Source organism: Trichomycterus rosablanca, chromosome 5, assembly GCF_030014385.1.
Source record: "Trichomycterus rosablanca isolate fTriRos1 chromosome 5, fTriRos1.hap1, whole genome shotgun sequence".
Lineage (NCBI taxonomy): Eukaryota > Metazoa > Chordata > Actinopteri > Siluriformes > Trichomycteridae > Trichomycterus > Trichomycterus rosablanca.
The window spans coordinates 35604292-35624650 of NC_085992.1; the positions used below are offsets into that span (position 1 = coordinate 35604292).

General features: G+C 39.0%; 1 protein-coding gene across 2 annotated transcripts; it reads left to right on the forward strand.

Moving 5' to 3' along the window:
- The first annotated feature begins 6112 nt into the window (after positions 1 to 6112).
- Positions 6113 to 18430, forward strand: slc25a16 (solute carrier family 25 member 16). Of its 2 annotated transcripts, none has more exons than XM_062995121.1 (10): positions 6113 to 6167; positions 9116 to 9270; positions 10570 to 10662; positions 11314 to 11447; positions 12694 to 12757; positions 12896 to 13017; positions 13095 to 13161; positions 14939 to 15101; positions 16373 to 16441; positions 17499 to 18430. In XM_062995121.1, exons 2-10 carry the CDS (start codon positions 9165 to 9167, stop codon positions 17653 to 17655), a joined length of 975 nt encoding a protein of 324 aa, XP_062851191.1. In that variant the 5' UTR covers positions 6113 to 6167; positions 9116 to 9164; the 3' UTR covers positions 17656 to 18430. The 2 variants fall into 2 exon arrangements, with proteins under 2 accessions (XP_062851191.1, XP_062851190.1); XM_062995120.1 differs by lacking the exon at positions 6113 to 6167 and adding an exon at positions 6307 to 6482.
- The last annotated feature ends 1929 nt before the right edge of the window (positions 18431 to 20359 follow it).

Genomic DNA, 20359 nt, shown 5'->3' on the forward strand with positions numbered 1-20359 from the left:
TTAACCAGATTCTAATTGGGATGTCAATCTTAATGAATTTGTTTTTAATTGAATAGAGGGCTCTGCAGGCCTTCTGTTTCAGTGCATCCACTGCCAGACCGAAGCCTCCTGAGGCGCTGATTTTGAGCCCCAGGTAATCATAAGAAAGGGTGTGGTCTAGGGCGGTGTCTCCTAGATTGAAAGTGTACCTGCTTTCCTGAGATCTGGCTTTCTTTTGGAAGATCATGATTTTAGATTTATCAGGATTTACTGTCAGGGCCCAGGTCTGACAGAACTTCTCCAGCAGATCCAGATGCTGCTGAAGCCCCTTTTCTGTGGGCGACAGAATATATATATATATATATATATATATATAATTATACAATATATAAAAACTTACAGATATACATATACAATTTACAAGTGAGTACAATTGGCAACAATTAAAAAAAAATTAACAGTGACATGAACTAAGTGTAAGCAGTAATAACAACAAAAGTCTGTGTGTGTGTGTGTGTGTGTGTGTGTGTGTGTGGCAGGTGTGTCTATAGTGCTCGCTCTCTCTTTCTCACTCACTCACTCACTCACTCATCACTCATTAAGCTTAGTAACATATTTAGGAAATATAATAAAAAATATAAATATAATAATAATAATAATAATAATAGAAAATATACAATATATAAAAATTTAAGATATACAGCGGGGGAAATAAGTATTGAATGCATCAACATTTTTCTCAGTAAATATATTTCTGATGGGACTATTGACATGAAATTTTCACCAGATGTTGGTAACAACCCAAGTAATCCACACATATAAAGCAGTCAAAAAAAGATGTCCAACAATTAAGTTTATGTGTAATAAAGTGAAATGACACAGGGAAAAAGTATTGAACACGCTTACTGAAATTTATTTAATATTTAGTAGAAAAGGCTTTGTTGGTAATGACCGCTTCAAGACACTTTCTGTATGGAGAAACTAGTCGCATGCATTGTTCAGGTGTGATTTTGGCCCGAGCCAGTGATAGCTCAGTGGTTAAGGTACTGGACTAGTAAACAGAAGGTTGCCGGTTCAAGCCCCGCCACCACCAAGTTGCCACTGTTGGGTCCCTGAGCAAGGCCCTTAACCCTCAATTGCTCATTGTGTAAGTTGCTTTGGACAAAAGCGTCTGCTAAATGCTGAAAATGTAAATGTAAATGTAATAACAATTTAAGAAACAAAAATAACAGTGACGAGCTAAATGTAAGCAGTAATAATAACAAACATACAGTATGTGTGTGTGACATGGTCACCCACTGTATCTCACCTGGTGGCAGGTGTGTGTGTGTAGAGTGCTCTCTCTCTCACACACTCTCTCACACTCTCTCACTCTCTCTTTCTCACTAATTCACTCACTCATTGTTAAACTCAAAAGTGGCTTTACTGGCATGACAAAACATGGACATTCATATATTGCCAAAGCTTAGTTACATATTTAGGACATATAATAAAAAAAATATAAAGTAAAATAAAAATAATAATAGTAATACAAAATAGAAAATATACAATATATAAAAATTACAGATATACACTTAATAATGTAAGAGAAACAGTGCAAATGGTTATAACAATTTAAGAAAAAAAGATTAGCAGTGACATGAACTCAATGTAAGCAGTAATAAGAACAATGGTGTGTGTGTGTGTGTGTGTGTGTGTGTGTGTGACATGGTCACCCCCTTTCTCTCACCTGGTTGCAAGTGTGTGTGTAGAGTGCTTTCTCTCTCACACCCATTCACTGGCTCGCTCTCTCTTTCTCACTCACTCACTCGCTCATTGTCAAACTCAAAAGGAGCTTTATTGGCCATGACAAAATATGGACATTCATATTGCCAAAGCTTAGTCACATACAGTATTTAGGAAATATAATAAAAAATATAAAGTGAAATAAAAAAACCTAACAATAGTAATACAAAATAGAAAATATACAAAATATAAAAATACAGATATACATATAAAAATGTAAGAAAAACAGTGCAAATGGTTATAACAATTTAAGAAAAAAATAACAGTGACATGAACTAAATGTAAGCAGTAATAATAACAAAAGTAAGTGTGTGTGTGTGTGTGTGTGTGACATGGTCACCCATCGTCTCTCACCTGGTGACAGGTGTGTGTGTGTGGAGTGCTCTCTCTCTCTCTCTCTCTCTCTCTCTCTCTCTCTCTCTCTCTCTCTCTCTCTCGCTCTCTCTCTTTCACACACACACACACACACACACACACACACTCATTTATTGGCTCGTTCTCTCTTTCTCACTCATTCTCTCACTCACTCACTCACTCACTCACTCACTCAACGGTCACTCATTCTCTCTCAACTCAAGCTCAAAGAAAGCTTTATTGGCATGACAAATAAGGACATTTGTATTGCCAAAGCTCAGCTAGTTTTGTGTGTGTATGTGTGTGTGTGTGTGTGTGTGTGTGTGTGTGTGAGAGACATCATCACCCATTGTCCCTCACCTGGGGGCAGGTGTGTGTATAGAATATGGTGGTACTTGGTGCATTTGGTAAAGAGGTGCAGTTCTGTCTCTACTGTACTGAGAGTGCAGTTCTGGCAGCCAGGACCGGGTGTGTTGCCTTGTTTCCACGGCCAGGTCGTGTGCGCTCAGTCTGTACCTCGTCAAGGTGTTTCTCAATTTGGGGTCAGACACCATGCTCAGATAATCTGCTGCACTGTAGTGTCTGTTTCGGGCCTAATAACACTGCTTTTTACTCTGTACTTTAGTTTTTATTTTTCCCAATAAATCAGATACTTTCAGATACTACTTTACCAGTAATCCAGATACTATATCTCCTGTTCCTGAGTCTTTTTTGTGTTGGTGTGTGTTAGTGGTGTGCCGGTGTGTATGTAGTGTGTAGGTGTCTCTCCCTCGGTCACTCACTTTGTTGCTCACTGGGTCAGATGTCAATAAAACACGGAGTGGATATGATTAAGCATATAGTTCTTAAACCTTATGTACTGCATGTTAAATGTGATTAAACTTCACCTACTGCATTTATACAAAGCTTATATTAATATTCATTATCTGTTCTACCACCACTTTATCCTATTTAGTGTTGCGGTGGGTCCAATTTACTGGGCAAAAGGTAGGAAACACCCTGGACAGTCATTTACTGGACGAACACACACATACATACATTCTCAGAGACTCGCACACATAGCGACTTCAGACTCGACTCTGACTCGTTTTAAATGTCGCAGACTTGAGTAAACAACAAGAGTCGCTAGCGTTAGCAAGTGTTAACATTAGTTACGTGTGAGAAGTTCACTTCATCTGAACATTTTCGCTACCTTTGGATTGGAATCTCACTTAAAATGGTGGGATACCCTACATAGTGCACTTCACAGTAACAACTGGGGTAAATGGAACGATACTACAGAATTGGTGCTAATAGTTGAAAGACCGCTTTCTGAACCAATCAGAACTGATTTGAATTTTTAGTAAGAAATGCAAAATGTTATTTGCATTTATTCAGTTTGCGTCACACAGATGATGTGTCAGTGAAACTCTTGATTGGCTTTCTAACAAGTTAGTGTTTTACTTCACAACCGGGAAAAGTTTGGAGGTTTTTAATTATAAGCACATTTACAAAATAATGGATTATATTTCTAATGGGACACACGGTTATAAATTTAATAGCATCTGGAAGAACATAAGCTAAGGTAAGAAGTGGTTATGGATATTTTTGCTGTGTTTTGGATTTTGGCCGCTGTGCCGTGATTTATCGTGTGCTTTTGTTTTGCAATGAAAACAAAACGTATCAGTTTAAGCTTTAACTGGTACCTTCTTGTTATGGAAATTACATTCATTTGCACAATGACAAGTAAAGTAAAGTCACTAAGTAAAATGGTAAAATACAGTTGCTAATCTGTTGTTTTTTTAATCTGAACTTACATATTATTTGTTTATTTCTATGCTACATTTTCAATATATGTTTTGTGTATATTATATTGACTCGTGACTTGACTCGGACTCTAGCCTAAAGACCCGTGACTTGACTCGGACTCTAGCCTAAAGACCCGTGACTTGACTCGGACTCTAGCCTAAAGACCCGTGACTTGACTCGGACTCTAGCCTAAAGACTCGTGACTTGACTCGGACTCTAGCCTAAAGACTCGTGACTTGACTCGGACTCTAGCCTAAAGACACGTGACTTGACTCGGACTCTAGTCTAAAGACTTGTAAACATTTCTGTCACACATAGCTTACACATACCTTACTACATGTACACAGAACTTACTAATACTTTACTGTATTTATACAGAGCTTACTAATACTGTACTGCACTATGGTGCTAACAGCTACTTCATCTACACAGAGCTTTTACTCAGTTACCACATACATACTGTAAATTGTTTCAAACTTCACTAACTGCATTTAGAGTGTTTATAGAGCTTACTGCACTTAAACAGAGCGTTAACATCACCTACTACATGTAAAAACTGCTTACACTTTACTTGCTGCATTTATAGTGTTTACTTACTGCACTCAAATAGAGCGTTAACATGACTTACTGCAAGTATAAAAAGCTTAAATTTATACAGCATTCATACAGTGCTTACTGCATTTGTGTAGTAAATAAACAAAAATAACATTTTATTTGTAGCATTTTTTGACATTTTTGTATGCAGCTATTTTGTATTTATTTAGTTTTGGTAATTTGGGGGAATAAAAGAACAATAGTTATACTTGTGAAGGTTAATTTTTTAACAAGCTCTAAGCAGTTGTAGTGTAGCGGTTAACGTACCGGACTAGTAATCAAAAGGTTGCTGGTTCAAACCTAACTACTGCCAGGTTGCTGCTATTGGGCTCTTGAGCAAGGCCCTTAAACCTCAGTTGCTAAGACTGGATATTGTTACACTACTGTAAGTCGTTTTGGATAAAAATTTGAATCTTCGTACTGAATCAGGTATCAAGGAGTCTGAGGTCTCAATTAACCTGGATCCTATGAGTCCTCTGACTGGCTGCTGCAGTCACAAGGCGAGTGAGCAGACTCACTGGAAACACTGCGGACTCAGATGATTTGGCTGAACCGGCTTCACTCCAGTCTGTGTGTAATCTAAGTAATAAATTATTCCAAAAACAAGCGGTTAAACACACTGGTGTTTGTTATGTGGCTGATTTTATGCACATGCTATTATCATTATTATTATTATTATCAGTAGTAGTGGTATAGACTAGTAATGCAGCGTATTTTTTGTAAGCAAAACAACAAAATATAGTTATATTATTATTATTAAAATGCAAATGCTTACAGGCTACTTAAGGACTGTACCACTTAAGGAGTATTATAGCCCTTCCCCATTGTAATTTATTAACTGTTTGTTTTGGTGCCACTGTGGCTGCCTGACTGGGTCAAGATACCATGGCAATTTGTTGTTCATCATCCCCCTTGAACCCTTGACCCATTAATTTACCCATCTGATTGGTAGGTGAGTCCACTCACCCCCCCCCCCCCCCCCCCTATCCCCCCTATCCCCCATGATCAAGATTCCACCTAGAAAAAAGTGTCAACTAAGACAGAAGGATTTATTTACAGAAGATGAGTGCACGGAAGACAAGTGATATTTGGATGCATTTTCATGCAGTAATTCAATCACAATCAAGATGTCAGTACAAGTGACTCAGGTGAACCGGATCACATTACTGAGTGACTCGGTTTAACCCGAGTCCATAAAATGAACCGAATTTACCACCACTACTCTCCAGTTAAGGTTACGGTGACGTAATATGTCTGCGACTACAACTAAAGCAATGGGTGTGTCTCAAATCGATGTTGTGCGTCGTGTGTTGTAACATGGCTACAATCATATTGGAACTCACCTGATTTAGTGTTATCTTTGAGGTAGAGGTGATATTTATGTGAACGGGTGTAGATAATTAACAAATTAAATGTCAGTTATGCCAAAAATGATCAGCTGAATATCATCATATTTAGGTGACAACTCTATTTAAAGCAAATCATTAATATAATCTGTGAAGTTTAGGATTGAAATCAAAATCAAATGCTGGATGAAGTGGGGAAGTGATTAAGTGTGGCTAGAACTGACTGATTTGAGACGCACCCCGTGTGGAACCAAACATGGACAACCAGCAATCTTTCAAAGTGCACATGTGGAGTTTGTCCCCAATGCCCTGAATTTTGTCGTGAGTAAATCCTGTTAATCAATGTATGATTAAAGGCGACTGACATCTACGATCTGTTATGATTAACCTTTTAGAAACTTCAAGACTGGATTTAATTGGATACTCGGTTGTATTAGATAATATGTGGCCGTCTAACTAGCTATAGTGCATTTGAAATGAAGTGTTATTTATGCAACAGTGTGTAACACGTGAGAAGATCTGCTGATAATGTTCGTGTGTTTTATAAACCTGCAGCTTGTATCGCAGATCACAGGATCAGAGTCCAGACAGGGAGGACAGCTAATTGCTACGCATGACAGCTGACAGTGTAGTCCGGTAGAATTATTTATTCATATATCATAATGGTTAAACATTCTAACAGCGCTTGTGATATTTTAATTCAGAATAATGTTGTGTGCTTTGGTTCAGTCTGTTCAGACGCGAATATGTTTTACTGTCTGGATAATCTGAAAAGTTAGCATGCTAGTTAGCGAGCAGCTATTTGGTAAGCTATGTAGTGAAGTTTACATAGACTTAGGGCTGGGCGGTATGACCAACAATTTGTATCACGGTATTTTTTAAGATTCTGACGGTTTCACGGTATGACTGGGACTTATATGTCTGTGGCTTATTCTACTGTCATAAGTACATAGAATATAAAAAGCTTTAATTTCACCATGTATATAATGAAGGTTTTGAGTACTATAAACTTTGCTTGGCCTCACAAAATGACACAATATATGATGGACTCGTGAAACAGTTCCAATATACACAATCTTTTTTGTTTATTTAATATTTAATTATTATAGGGAGTTTGCATGTTCTCCCTGTGTCCGTGTGGGTTTCCTCCGGGTGCTCCGGTTTCCTCCCACAGTCCAAAAACCTGCCACCAGGCTAATTGGAAACACTGAATTGTCCTATTGATACCTAGCCACTAGATGCACAAACCAGTGCATTGTAGTGCCAGTCCCACTAGGAAGAAGAAGAAGAAGAAGAATATTTAAGTATTGTACAATTACCCTTAGCTCTCTCTTTAACAAATAAAACTACATTTGCAAACTCCACTGTACAACTTGACTACAGGTCTGTTGTAGAAAAGTTGACGACTTTATATATCTCCACTTCCAGTTCACTTATAACCTTGAAATAGTGACTGACCTGAAGTATTTTCGCCCTGTAAGACATACCTATTATCCAGTGTTTTAATTACTGCTCTGAAAGCTTCTTTCTCGACTGTCTATAGAGGAATCGTGTCCTTGCATTGGTACTGCATTCGTAATGCCGGTGTTTGCAACAGCCGTGGCTCGACAAACCGTACAGTATATAATGTTTTAGTCTGTTCTAAACTGCAGACACGCTTCATTTCTTTTGCAGGTTCTTTCGGTGCATATTTGGTCCTCCTGTCTTCATCCTCCATCTGTTTTTTTTTTTTTTTTTTTCCTTCACCATATTGAGGAAACCTCTCTCATCTGTTAACATAGTCATGCTATCCCTGCATGGCTAACTAGTGAGCTGCACAGCGCTCCATAGTGCTTTTAGCAGTGAACAATATTATATGATTTGTCTTTGGAAGCCTACAGCTGTTAAAATTAACTGTTAGTGTGGCGGTAACACTGGACTGTTTCATATTTTGTCAAGCTGCCACATTGAATAATCTCCATTTTTGCTGCATTTACTGGCAATTGTATGCATTGAACATATCAGTATATCTGCAAACCACATACTACTGGTCATTGTGGTGGGCTTCATGTCCTGTCTTGAAACATTTACAGGATTAAAATCATACTGACTGCCCATGTAGCCTCGTTTGAGTATCTTGCACTGAAGCTCACCAGGCCTAAGCCTTTGTTGGTTGTTTTGGTTTACTGCCCCTCAAAACAGTCACCTGTCTCTGTCAATAAGAGTTACTCACTTCTCTTTGTTTTGTATATTCTGCCATACTGTGCTTTTACTGCTGATTTTCTGAATCTTCTCCAGTGCTTTAATTTTACTCAGCATGTACGTTTTCCAACTCGAACTAACGGGCATGTGTTGGACATTGTTTGTTCTGTTGGTATTACAGCTCTTAACCTCTGGCATGAATGTTGGAATATCTGATTTCTGACTGTTTCTATACATTTCTTGTTATTTAAACAAACACTGTACTTAACATGATAGAAACCTAAAGATATGTCTACCTTTCACTTTAACAAGTGATTTTTATCCCATCACTGGGACTAATACTAATACCACTGGAGGTTTTGGTCAACCACTACAATGAAATAGTTTTAGATACCCTAGATCAGCTTTCTCCTCTTAAAACGTGTGCTGTACTCACTTTGGTTTATGCCCTAGCTTTGCCATTTGAAATCTGCTGGTCGCCAGTTAGAACACCTGAAAAGGAAGACTGGTCTGATCATGCATGGTCTTACCTACAAAGACCATATCTTACATTATTTATAAGGAGGCGCTTAGGAAAGCCTAGACTGATGCAAAAATTTTCCGTTCATGTACTTGCATTGTATTTGTTGCTAGTCTAAAACAGAGCTGATATTTTGATATGTAGGATGTTACATAGGTGGGGGTCAGTGACCTACAGTATATTAGATATCTTTATATTAGGACAGATACAGTATGTGGAAATAAGTAAGCTGATAATTTGTATCTTTCAAAACAGTTGTGTGTAAGTATTGTGAGCCACATAAAAATGAATTGTATGAAAGAAGCTGCAGGCCTGATTAAGTCTTTTCGATGGCCACATCTCTAATTTGTGTATTGTGTATTATGTGGCGTGGTATAAACTGGATGCCATTTTATTAAGACTGCCCACAATTAGCACATTTAAAAGCAAAAATGTGTTGCATTCCTAAACATCCCCAGTTGGGACACATTTAGTGGATTTGTTTCTGCAATCTGTTAATGTTAAAATGTCCATTATTTTAAATATTAAGTGCATTATTAGAAATACTTATATACTTTGTATATTTCAGGGTGTGCTAAAGAAAGACATGGCAATACTGAAATCTTGATTCAGTCAGCATGGCAAGCGAGACCTCCGTCTCCAAGACTGGACGGCCTCAGTTTCAAGGAGGGAACACTGTGCAGAGGGACAACTCCTATTTCATCCGTTCCTTTGTAGCTGGAGGTAAGGGCTGCCTATTAGCACTGCTTATAGTTGATTAAGCACATGTTCTATAAGTAGACCTGTCAAAATAATTATGTAATTATCTAATCCTAGTTACACTTAATTATTTTCATATAAGTAGCCACTGTTAATCAACAGCTTCGTAATAGGTTTTCCTGCCTTGACAAGCACAAGGTTCATTCATAATGACTTGATTATGAATTATGGATTGATTAATTACTTTGGCATCGTATTTATTTATTTATTTTTGCATATTTGAACTTAATTAAGATACGAGGGTTCTTCAAAAAGTTTCCGAACTTTTAAAATTCTATTTATTAAGAATTTCAAAAACAAATGACATTACTTTTCTACATAATCACCTTCCAATGAATTTTTCCCAGCATCGTACCAACTTTTTAATACCATCAGCAAATTATGTTTTTGGTTGAGCCCGTAGCCACTGATCATCACATGAAAATCTTCTTCCCCCTTAAGCTTCTTTGAGCATCCAAAAAGGTGGAAATGAGATGGCACTAAATCTGGACTATAAGCTCTCTCTCTCTGTTCCCAGACACAACCAATTATTACTCCTCCCACCCTCACCGTTTCCAACCAAAATATAAAAGTGCAGAAACTTCTTGAAGATTCATTATATATGTGCTCTGAAAATTGTAGAAGATTAGGGTTTAAAAAGCCATTTTAAAGCTCCCAGGGTGTTGTAAATGACAACTTCTCTAAAAATTCCAGAAAACATCTGAAGAACTGTAGCATTCTCTAGCCTTAGCTAATCTCCAATATCGTATATCCCCAATATCAACAATATGTAGCAAGGAGAAAACCACTGCTAACTAAAACATACCTTTTATAAATAAAGTTTTGTTTACAAAATGTTCCGTTTTTAACATTAACATCCCTAGTAAGTGTCTATCATGTAATGAAAATTTGTATTTTATTAATTAATTGTTTTATCTGCATTGGAAAGACAGCTCAGCAAGAATGCATGCATTCAGGGTCAAAAAATGTCAATCATGGTGTGAATACTTTCACTAAAATAGCTTCATAATGTATAAATTTTATATTGTGTATTTTTGTGTTGTAAATGGGCACTTGATGTAAATGGAAAACACTGGGCACAAAGCAAAAATACACTCTGGGTCTGGACAGACCATTTACAGCAGCAGAAACTCACAATGACGCTAGCGGAACATTTCAAGCTCATCACAGACTGGAGGCGATGAATAAGCCAAAACCCAGTAGGCTAAAAATTTGTATGGCTCACAATTTGAATTTCGTTTATTTGAATTTTTATTTCCATAGGTGTTGCAGGATGCTGTGCCAAAACCACTATTGCGCCCCTAGACAGAGTAAAAATTCTGCTTCAAGCTCATAATCCTCATTACAAACACTTAGGTAAGCCAGATTCAACCTAATACCAGGTAACAATTACATCGATCAGGCATAACATTATGACAGGTAAAGTGAATAACACTGATTATCTCATCATCATGGCACCTGTTAGTGGGTGGGATATATCAGGCAGCAAGTGAAAATTTTATCCTCAAAGTTGATGTTAGAAGCAGGAAAAATGGGCAAGCGTAAGGATTTGAGCGAGTTTGACAAGGGCCAAATTGTGATGGCTAGACAGCTGGGTCAGAGCATCTCCAAAACTGCAGCTCTTGTGGGGTGTTCTCAGTCTGCAGTGGTCAGTATCTATCAAAAGTGGTCCAAGGAAGGAACAGTGGTAAACCGGCGACAGGGTCATGGGTGACCAAGGCTCATTGATGCACGTGGGGAGTGGAGGCTGGCCCGTGTGGTCCGATCCAACAGACGAGCTACTGTAGCTCAAATTACTGAAGAAGTTAATGCTGGTTCTGATATAAAGGTGTCAGAATACACAGTGCATCACAGTTCGTTGCATATGGGGCTGCATAATCCCAGACCCGTCAGTTAGGAAGGTGGTCATAATGTTATGCCTCATCGGTGTATATGTTTGGTTGTAATTGTAGCATCTAAATATAAACTGACTCAGCAGAATGTGAAATATGGCTGTGGATTTTGTAGGAGTGCTGGCTACACTCAGGGCTGTGCCAAAGAAAGAAGGTCTTCTTGGACTGTACAAAGGAAATGGAGCCATGATGGTCAGGATATTCCCGTATGGAGCCATTCAGTTTATGGCCTTTGATAACTATAAAAAGGTAATTCATATTGTACATTCATGATTTAGAACATTATGTGAAAGAGTTGACCTCTTAATAGTACTGGTGAAGGAAGTAAATGTCATGGCAGTCATCATTGGCAGATTTTATTTTTGAGATTTCCTGATTTCTGCAACTGTTCCGTTTCAAAAATGAAAGTGAATTATCTGTGCCCGTATAGATTGGGCTAGTTTGACAGCACCCATTACAGAGTACACAGTCGAGTCACAAGGTTATGACCACTTCCCACTTTCGACACCTCCAGCGTGTAGCTCATGAAAAATTTCACATTTCGTGAGCTGGCTTGATTGGTATTTGGAGGTGTGGAAGGCACTCTCAAACAAGTGGTAAGTGGTAACAAGTGGTAAGGGATAGTGGTAGCCTAGTGGATAGAGCTTTGGGCTATCAACCGGAAGAATGGTGGTTCAAATCCAGACTCTGCTATGCAGCCACTGTTGGGTCCTGCGCTCTGACCCCAGTTTCCAAACAAGCTGGGATATGCACAGAAATAATTTCATTGTACTGTACAACTGTATATGTATATATGACAAATAAAGTATATCTCTATCCCTTATCCAAACGATTTGGGTATAAATCCATCCTTGCAGAATACGTACACCCATACATGCTGATTGTATTTTCTGGGGCGGATGGGGTCTTCCAGCAAGACAATGCGACATGTCACACGGCTAGAAATGTCTGACATTGGTTGAAAGAGCATGACCAAGACTTCCAAGTACTACCCTGGCCCCCTAATTCCCCAGACTTAAACCCAACTGAGAATCTGTGGGACCACCTTGATCGTCGTTTTTGCTCTATGGATCCTCCCCCATGCACTCTGCAGTCAGCATGGCTCCAGATGCCTATGACAACCTACTGTCTAGTTGCTGTCCAAGCTGCACACACTGGTTACTCTGGGTATTAGCTGGTGGTCATAATAATGTGACTCGACTGTGTATATGGAACAGTGAAGTCTTTGCCAAGGTCAGAAAGACGAGCCAAACTATTATCTGGGAAGAAACCTGTCCGGGAGATACATAATCCGAGAACCACAAAAAGACAGGCGTACTATAAATTAGAATCTGAGTGGCACTGTTCACTGTCATGTGAGCTTTGTATGAATGAACAGTTTCAAAATCGATACAATCCCAACACTTTGATGACATACATGTCGTTTTAGCTGTAGTTAATGTTTAAATTCATGTTTGGCAGGTGAATGTAATTTTGAATTATTTTTGAATCATAGTTTCTTAGTACACAGCTGGGAATATCTGGGCATGTTCATCGGCTTCTGGCTGGGTCTATGGCAGGTGTGTACTATTAACCATTTAATTAAGTCTTTTCTTCTTAAGCTGTTGATGTTCAGAGATGTGTTTTGAATGCTGTTTAGTGTTTTTAATATTATTTATTGCAGTTAAATATACTTTTCTATGCAATCTCTTCTATAGGAATGACTGCTGTCATTTGCACATATCCTCTTGATGTTATACGTGCTCGTCTGGCATTTCAGGTGACTGGGGATCATCGTTACACTGGCATAGGAAATGCTTTTCAAACAATCTACTTAAAGGTATATGTGGGAGAAGATTTTTTGAAATAAATATACTGTTCTGTATCTGTTTTTTAACTGAGTTTTTCTCTTCAAAGGAGGGTGGCATCTCAGGATTTTACCGTGGTCTGATTCCAACCATGATTGGAATGGCACCCTATGCAGGTTAAGATTTTTATTTGATTGATCACATGATCACATATCAAAATATTATGTAAAGAGTGGAGGTTCTTACAAAGAAAGCTGCAAAGAAAGTGTAGGGGAGTCCGAATGATTGCCCCTGGTTTTGGAATAGGATGTCCAACACGCTCAAATGTCCACATACTTTTGGCTGTAGAGTTTGTATTTAAAGATAAGAAAGATGAATATGTTTTAGGTGGTTGTATATATGTGTTAAATGTGTTAAGTTTAAATGTTTACCTTTGTTGGGGTCATATGCATGAACTCTAAATACAGGCAAAAGTTAGGACAGTATGGAAAAAAACAACAGATCATGGATGTTCATCTTAGGCTTGTGCCCTTGCCCTTTAATCACTTGAATCCCTCCAGATTCCTTAAATCGTTTAATGATATTATGCATTGTAGAGGGAGAAATATGCGAATTCCAATATTTTATTGAGGAACATTGTCTTTAAAAATGTAAATAATTTCCTCACAGGGTGCTCATGTGATGCAGCAGTAAAACACGCTAGCACACCCAAGCAGGCTGGGTGCTCACACGAACAGTGATTGGCTCGTCTGTCAGGGTTGGATGCCGGATGGGAATTTCTTATAACTCATTATAACGCAATTACGACCTCTGCTGGCTGATCGATGGCACCTGCATCAGGGCAAGGGATGATGGGGATCAGTGCGTTGCTCTCCTTGTGCAAGACCGAGCCCCATATGAACTCGCCCCGTGCTGATGAAAAGATGCAGTCAGCTAGTGCATACTAGGAGGGGCATGTGTTAGTCATGGCTCTCTTCGGTCAGAAGTGGAAGTCAGCTGCAGTAGAGAGGAAGCGAAATGCAATCGGGTAATTGGACATGACTAAATTGGGCGGAAAATTGGGAAAAATGCAAGAAAAAAAAAAGGTCATGCATTTGTTCAGAAATTAAAGATCCTCTGCCCATCTTTGTTCCAAATCACAATTACAATCATCTGTTGACATCACCGGTTCAGAGAAGCACCGGTCTCAGTGCCTGGATCGGCACGCAAGTGCTGAGGGCAGCCTTCAATGCCACGTTACTGTGGTTATCCAATAACCCACGATTATTTTTTGGGTCGTTGTTTGTATTGTACGCTTCCATCCTTATGACATGATGACTAAAACGTCAATGCAACCATTTATAGCGATGTCATACAGCTTTAGTTTATCATATGTGTCCATAAGGCTCGGTTGAAGTACTGGTGACAACGCAGACGCCGAGCGCACCGGTGGCGCACGTTCTTCTAAATTAACACAGTTTATTGCAAAGCCGTTTCAGCGTCCTTACGCTTATAACAAACTGGTGCTGGTGTGCAGGAGATTGGGGATTTCTTTATTAGTGAAACAGATTCCAAAGTATAACTTTAGCAAATCATGAACATCCCTCATTTTAATTGCTACGGCCATAATATTTCCACTTTAATTTCAAAATCATTTCGACTTTATTCTTGAAATCGAAACTTAAAAAAATTTTTCTTTAAAGTGGCCCTAATATGCCGTCGTAGTTCTAGGTTTTGATTTGGGGTTGTAATGTCTTTAATTGTCCACACAAATGTGTCACTGCTACAGTACAGTTTAATCAGTATTGCACTGTGCAGACACGTCACCCTTATTTCTGAGAACACTCACAACCTTCATGCTAAATAAAAACAGTGAAACCCAGCTTTCACCTAGTGTAGGTGTATAAGTAGTTTAAATATAGTACAACAGCATAAGAGGTGCTGTTAGTCACTGCTCTTTATTTTTATCCCCAGGATTTTCTTTCTTCACATTTGGGACATTGAAGAGTTTGGGACTGACACACTTCCCAGAGCTTTTGGGCAAGCCATCTCTAGACAACCCTGATGTACTGGTCCTGAAGACACAAGTCAACCTGCTTTGTGGTGGGATTGCTGGGGCCATCGCTCAAACCATATCGTGAGTAGTTTAGGATTTTTTTTTGGCACTGTGGACACAGAAAGGTCAGAGAATATAATGTTCTTGTGGAGGAGTTTTACTAAGTGAATTCTATTTTAGTGCCAGCCTACACTTTTTTGGAACATTTTGTGCTGGCTGCTGTGGTTGCTGCAGCAGGGATGCTGGAGACTGAGAATAGGGGATCTATATTTAGATTTGAGTCTGACTCATCTTGATTTTACTTCCATTTACTTCTGACTAAGAGCACATTTTGTTCAGTTTGAATGGAGACAAATACTATACTGTGTTCTAAAAAATGCAACAACAAAAAAAAAAAAAAAAAATGAAGAGGTAAACATTTGTATCATTATAACTAGGGCTGGCACTGATCTGATACTCTGTATCGGTCCGATATTGGCCCAAATCACAGGCTCGGATATTGGAAGGAAAAAAACGTGTAATCCGATCCGATAATGTTGCTTAATGTAAATAACACTTAATGTAAATAAGGCCATTGTTTGTGTGAAAAACAAATGCCACTGATCTACCACTTATCCGCAACAGCCATTCAGAAATTAAAACACACTGATCTACTTAAACTTTAAGCATTTTAAAAAATCATCTACTACTGCCACATCTGAAAACACTGTTTAAACACAATAAAAATCGCTTTATAAATGACAAATCGCTCACCTGAGATAAAGAAAACCTTGTCCAAGCTTGGAGATCTCTCACATCCTCAACAATTAATCCATCAATGTTATGAAATAAAACAAACTACACCGTTTCTCGTTTAGCCACAGATGTCCTCTTCAAAATCCAGCAGGGTTTTTTAATAAGCGCGCTTTAGTTTTTAAACATCTAAAAACATGACAGAACTTTAACGGAAAATCAGTTCTAATTGGGCCATCGCATTTGATTAACATCCACATCTTCCAATTGTTGACACTTTTGTTAAAGAAGCCAAAAATGCTGCTAAATGTTCTGTGTATAAAAGTGAAAATAAAAAGAGCAGTTTTGCATAAGTGTGATGTTGTAGGTTCTGTATTTATTCCTTTAGAATATTTGTCTCACAGTCTGAGCATTGTTATTTAGATAGCTAGTTTAACCATGGTGCATTGAGACGTATTATTACTGCTTAGTTGTTTGAGAGGAGAAATGACGGTATCAGATTGGTATCGGTATCGGCAGATACTCAATTTGCAGTAACGGTATCGGACATAAAAATATGGTATCGAGCCAGCCCTAATTATAACAAAAGTGTTATTCTGTGTGTGTTTTTTCTGGACTAGATATCCACTGGATGTTGCTCGGAGAAGAATGCAGTTAGGAGTAGTGCTCCCTGACTCTGACAAATGCCTGTAAGTGCCTCTATGTTCATTTTTTTGCATTTTGTTTCCAATTTTCTTCTTAATTTAGTGGTATCCAATAACCTGATCACATTTTGCTTTCTCTACTGCTGCTGACCCCAGTTTTTGACCGAGGAAAGCCATGAGTAACACACACCCCTCTGACCTGTGCAGTAGCCGGCTGCTTCTTTTTACCTGCATAGAGAGATCGGTATCACACTGATCTCCATTATTCCCCGTCTCTATGCAGGTGCTATTGACCAACCAGCTTCACTCATTTTAATCCTTCTGATGTCTTTAATGTGACAGGAAGGATTTAAATAAGTCTTGCTTTGCCATCCTGAGGCTCATTTCTCAGGCTCTGTTTTGTCAGTCATAGGCCATACTTGCTTTGATCATTTTGCTTTATCCTTTGAGTTTCGCTGTGTTCCTTGATATGCCACTTAATTAGTAATACAGTGGTACCTTGAAACTCAACGTCAATTGGTTCTGGCACTGAGTGTCAAGGTGTTTTTTCCCATAAGGATGTATGGAAAACCTGTTAATGCGTTCCATGGTCACATGCAACTACATATATTTTAGGCTTATGTAAAATAATGGGGTTGTTTTTGACACTTATACACTGAAAATAACACAAATATAATATAAAAACACTGAAATAAAAAGCTGATTCTCACAATTTCTCAGAACCCCGAGCTATAACACAAGTTTAAAAGTGAAACACAGATACATGTGGACGCTGTCAGACTGGATTTGACGGTAATTCCACACAAATGCAGATTCGTCTTATATTCGCACTTTGATAACGTATTACCGCACTGCTCAAGCCGAGCGCTGAACACAGCGACTGTTCACTGAACATGTTGAGTTTAAGGGCACAAATTTCTCGACGAAGGGCATTGAGTTTCAAAGATTTTGAGTTTAGGGGACGTTGAGTTACTAGGTACCACTGTACTTAGTAGTAAATTCTACCAAGTATAGCCTTAAGCAGATCTGAACCTGGCAACTGAGTAATGGCATGTGCAGTAACCATTCTAACGATGCTAATTTGTTTCTACTTTTTCTTCAGTTCCCTTACAAAGACCCTCAAGCATGTGTACAACCAGTACGGGATTAAGAACGGACTGTACCGTGGCCTGTCCCTCAACTATATCCGCTGTGTACCGTCCCAGGCGGTTGCCTTCACCACGTATGAGTTTATGAAACAAGTCCTGCACTTAAACTGATATCAAGAACAAAACAGAACCGCTTCTGGATCGTACCGTCCTCACTGCTATTCTCATGCATGTGTGGTTAGCCAAATGTCAGCCAACGAACATCTCTGGATCTGGACTCTTGGACTGAACAATCTGCCTTAAACCGGGTTGTATTATGTCATGCGTGAGTAAAACTGGTGAGGCAAATCAATATTTTCCTTCTGCTGCTCTGTATGTCTTATATTGAACATACAGTGTGTAATGTGCTGTAATAATCTGTAACTGTAATTCACAATCAGAATGATTTTTTTTTTTTTTTTTTTTTTTTTTTTTTTTTTATTCGTTTTATTTGTAGCTTTTTGTTGTTTTATTACAACCCCACATCACCACTCCTAAAGAAAATGCTGAGCACTGAAGAAAAACCTAATACGATTCTTTATTAGAAGTATTTGTCATTGTGGGCCAGAGGGGCGGCACGGTGGCTTAGTGGGTAGCACTGTCGCCTCACAGCAAGAAGGTCCTGGGTTCGAACCCCAGGTGGGGCGGTCCGGGTCCTTTCTGTGTGGAGTTTGCATGTTCTCCCCGTGTCTGCGTGGGTTTACTCCGGGTGCTCCGGTTTCCTCCCACAGTCCAAAGACATGCAAGTGAGGTGAATTGAAGATACTAAATTGTCAAAAAACACTGTGCTTGATATAAAAACTTGAACTGATAAACCTTGTGTAATGAATAACTACCGTTCCTGTCATGAATGTAACCAATGTGTAAAACATGACGTTAAAATCCTAATAAACAAACAAACATTGTGGGCCAGATGTCTTCTGAATTGTGTTAGCAGCTTTTGCAAACTCCCGAGGCTTAACTTGATGTCATGTTGTATTGTCCGATTTTTAATGATGAATCGAGATTATGTGCATGCCTGTTGTAGACGTCTCTTTCCTGATTATGTCTGTGAAGCCTCCTACTGACACAGCAGTAACGTGACATCATCAAAACATTTCAAGTTCTGTCATGTTGTGGAAAAATAAGGTCAGATGATAAAAGAAAACAAAGATTACAGTTGACTGGATTGGAGAATTTATTATCACAATCTTGGGTTTCTAAAGCAGTGTATCCAAAGAAGAACCAGGAACAGAACTGTGGGCCTCCCTTTATACTGCTGTAGTCATATCACATTGGGTGTTGGACTTTAGAATTTCCATTCTGTGCTAACTGTTGTTTCTTATATTCTTAATGACAGACATGTTGCATCTTTGTATTTTAGACTCCCAGCCTCACCTCAAGCACCAACATAACGATTTAACAACTATAATGATTTAATGCACAGGCAACATAATACTAACATCCAGGTTATAATAAGCATAAAATCAACCTTTTTTTTTTCATAACAGTCTCCCAGCAATAACTTAACCTTGTGTGTTGTGAGTCCAAGAGTGCAGAACCGATTTGCTCTTAAGTGGGCTGGCATTTCTTGTCTCCACATCAATCAAATCAACAGTCTTGCTTGAATGTATAGTGCTCTCATTCTTAATTGCCCTCCTTCAAGTAAATTGATCCGCTCTGTGACAGAGCAGTTGGAAAAGGGACGGTGGCTTGATTCTTTTGTCCTGGCAGAAGTATGTTATATGCCTCTTACACCTTCAAGCTGAGCAACAGAAGAAATTAGTACATGTACAGTGTATCACAAAAGTGAGTACACCCCTCACATTTCTGCAGATATTTAAGTATATCTTTTCATGGGACAACACTGACAAAATGACACTTTGACACAATGAAAAGTAGTCTGTGTGCAGCTTATATAACAGTGTAAATTTATTCTTCCCTCAAAATAACTCAATATACAGCCATTAATGTCTAAACCACCGGCAACAAAAGTGAGTACACCCCTAAGAGACTACACCCCTAAATGTCCAAATTGAGCACTGCTTGTCATTTTCCCTCCAAAATGTCATGTGATTTGTTAGTGTTACTAGGTCTCAGGTGTGCATAGGGAGCAGGTGTGTTCAATTTAGTAGTACAGCTCTCACACTCTCTCATACTGGTCACTGAAAGTTCCAACATGGCACTTCATGGCAAAGAACTCTCTGAGGATCTTAAAAGACGAATTGTTGCGCTACATGAAGATGGCCAAGGCTACAAGAAGATTGCCAACACCCTGAAACTGAGCTGCAGCACAGTGGCCAAGATCATCCAGCGTTTTAAAAGAGCAGGGTCCACTCAGAACAGACCTCGCGTTGGTCGTCCAAAGAAGCTGAGTGCACGTGCTCAGCATCACATCCAACTGCTGTCTTTGAAAGATAGGCGCAGGAGTGCTGTCAGCATTGCTGCAGAGATTGAAAAGGTGGGGGGTCAGCCTGTCAGTGCTCAGACCATACGCCGCACACTACATCAAATTGGTCTGCATGGCTGTCACCCCAGAAGGAAGCTTCTTCTGAAGTCTCTACACAAGAAAGCCCGCAAACAGTTTGCTGAAGACATGTCAACAAAGGACATGGATTACTGGAACCATGTCCTATGGTCTGATGAGACCAAGATTAATTTGTTTGGTTCAGATGGTCTCAAGCATGTGTGGCGGCAATCAGGTGAGGAGTACAAAGATAAGTGCGTCATGCCTACAGTCAAGCATGGTGGTGGGAATGCCATGGTCTGGGGCTGCATGAGTGCAGCAGGTGTTGGGGAGTTACATTTCATTGAGGGACACATGAACTCCAATATGTACTGTGAAATACTGAAGCAG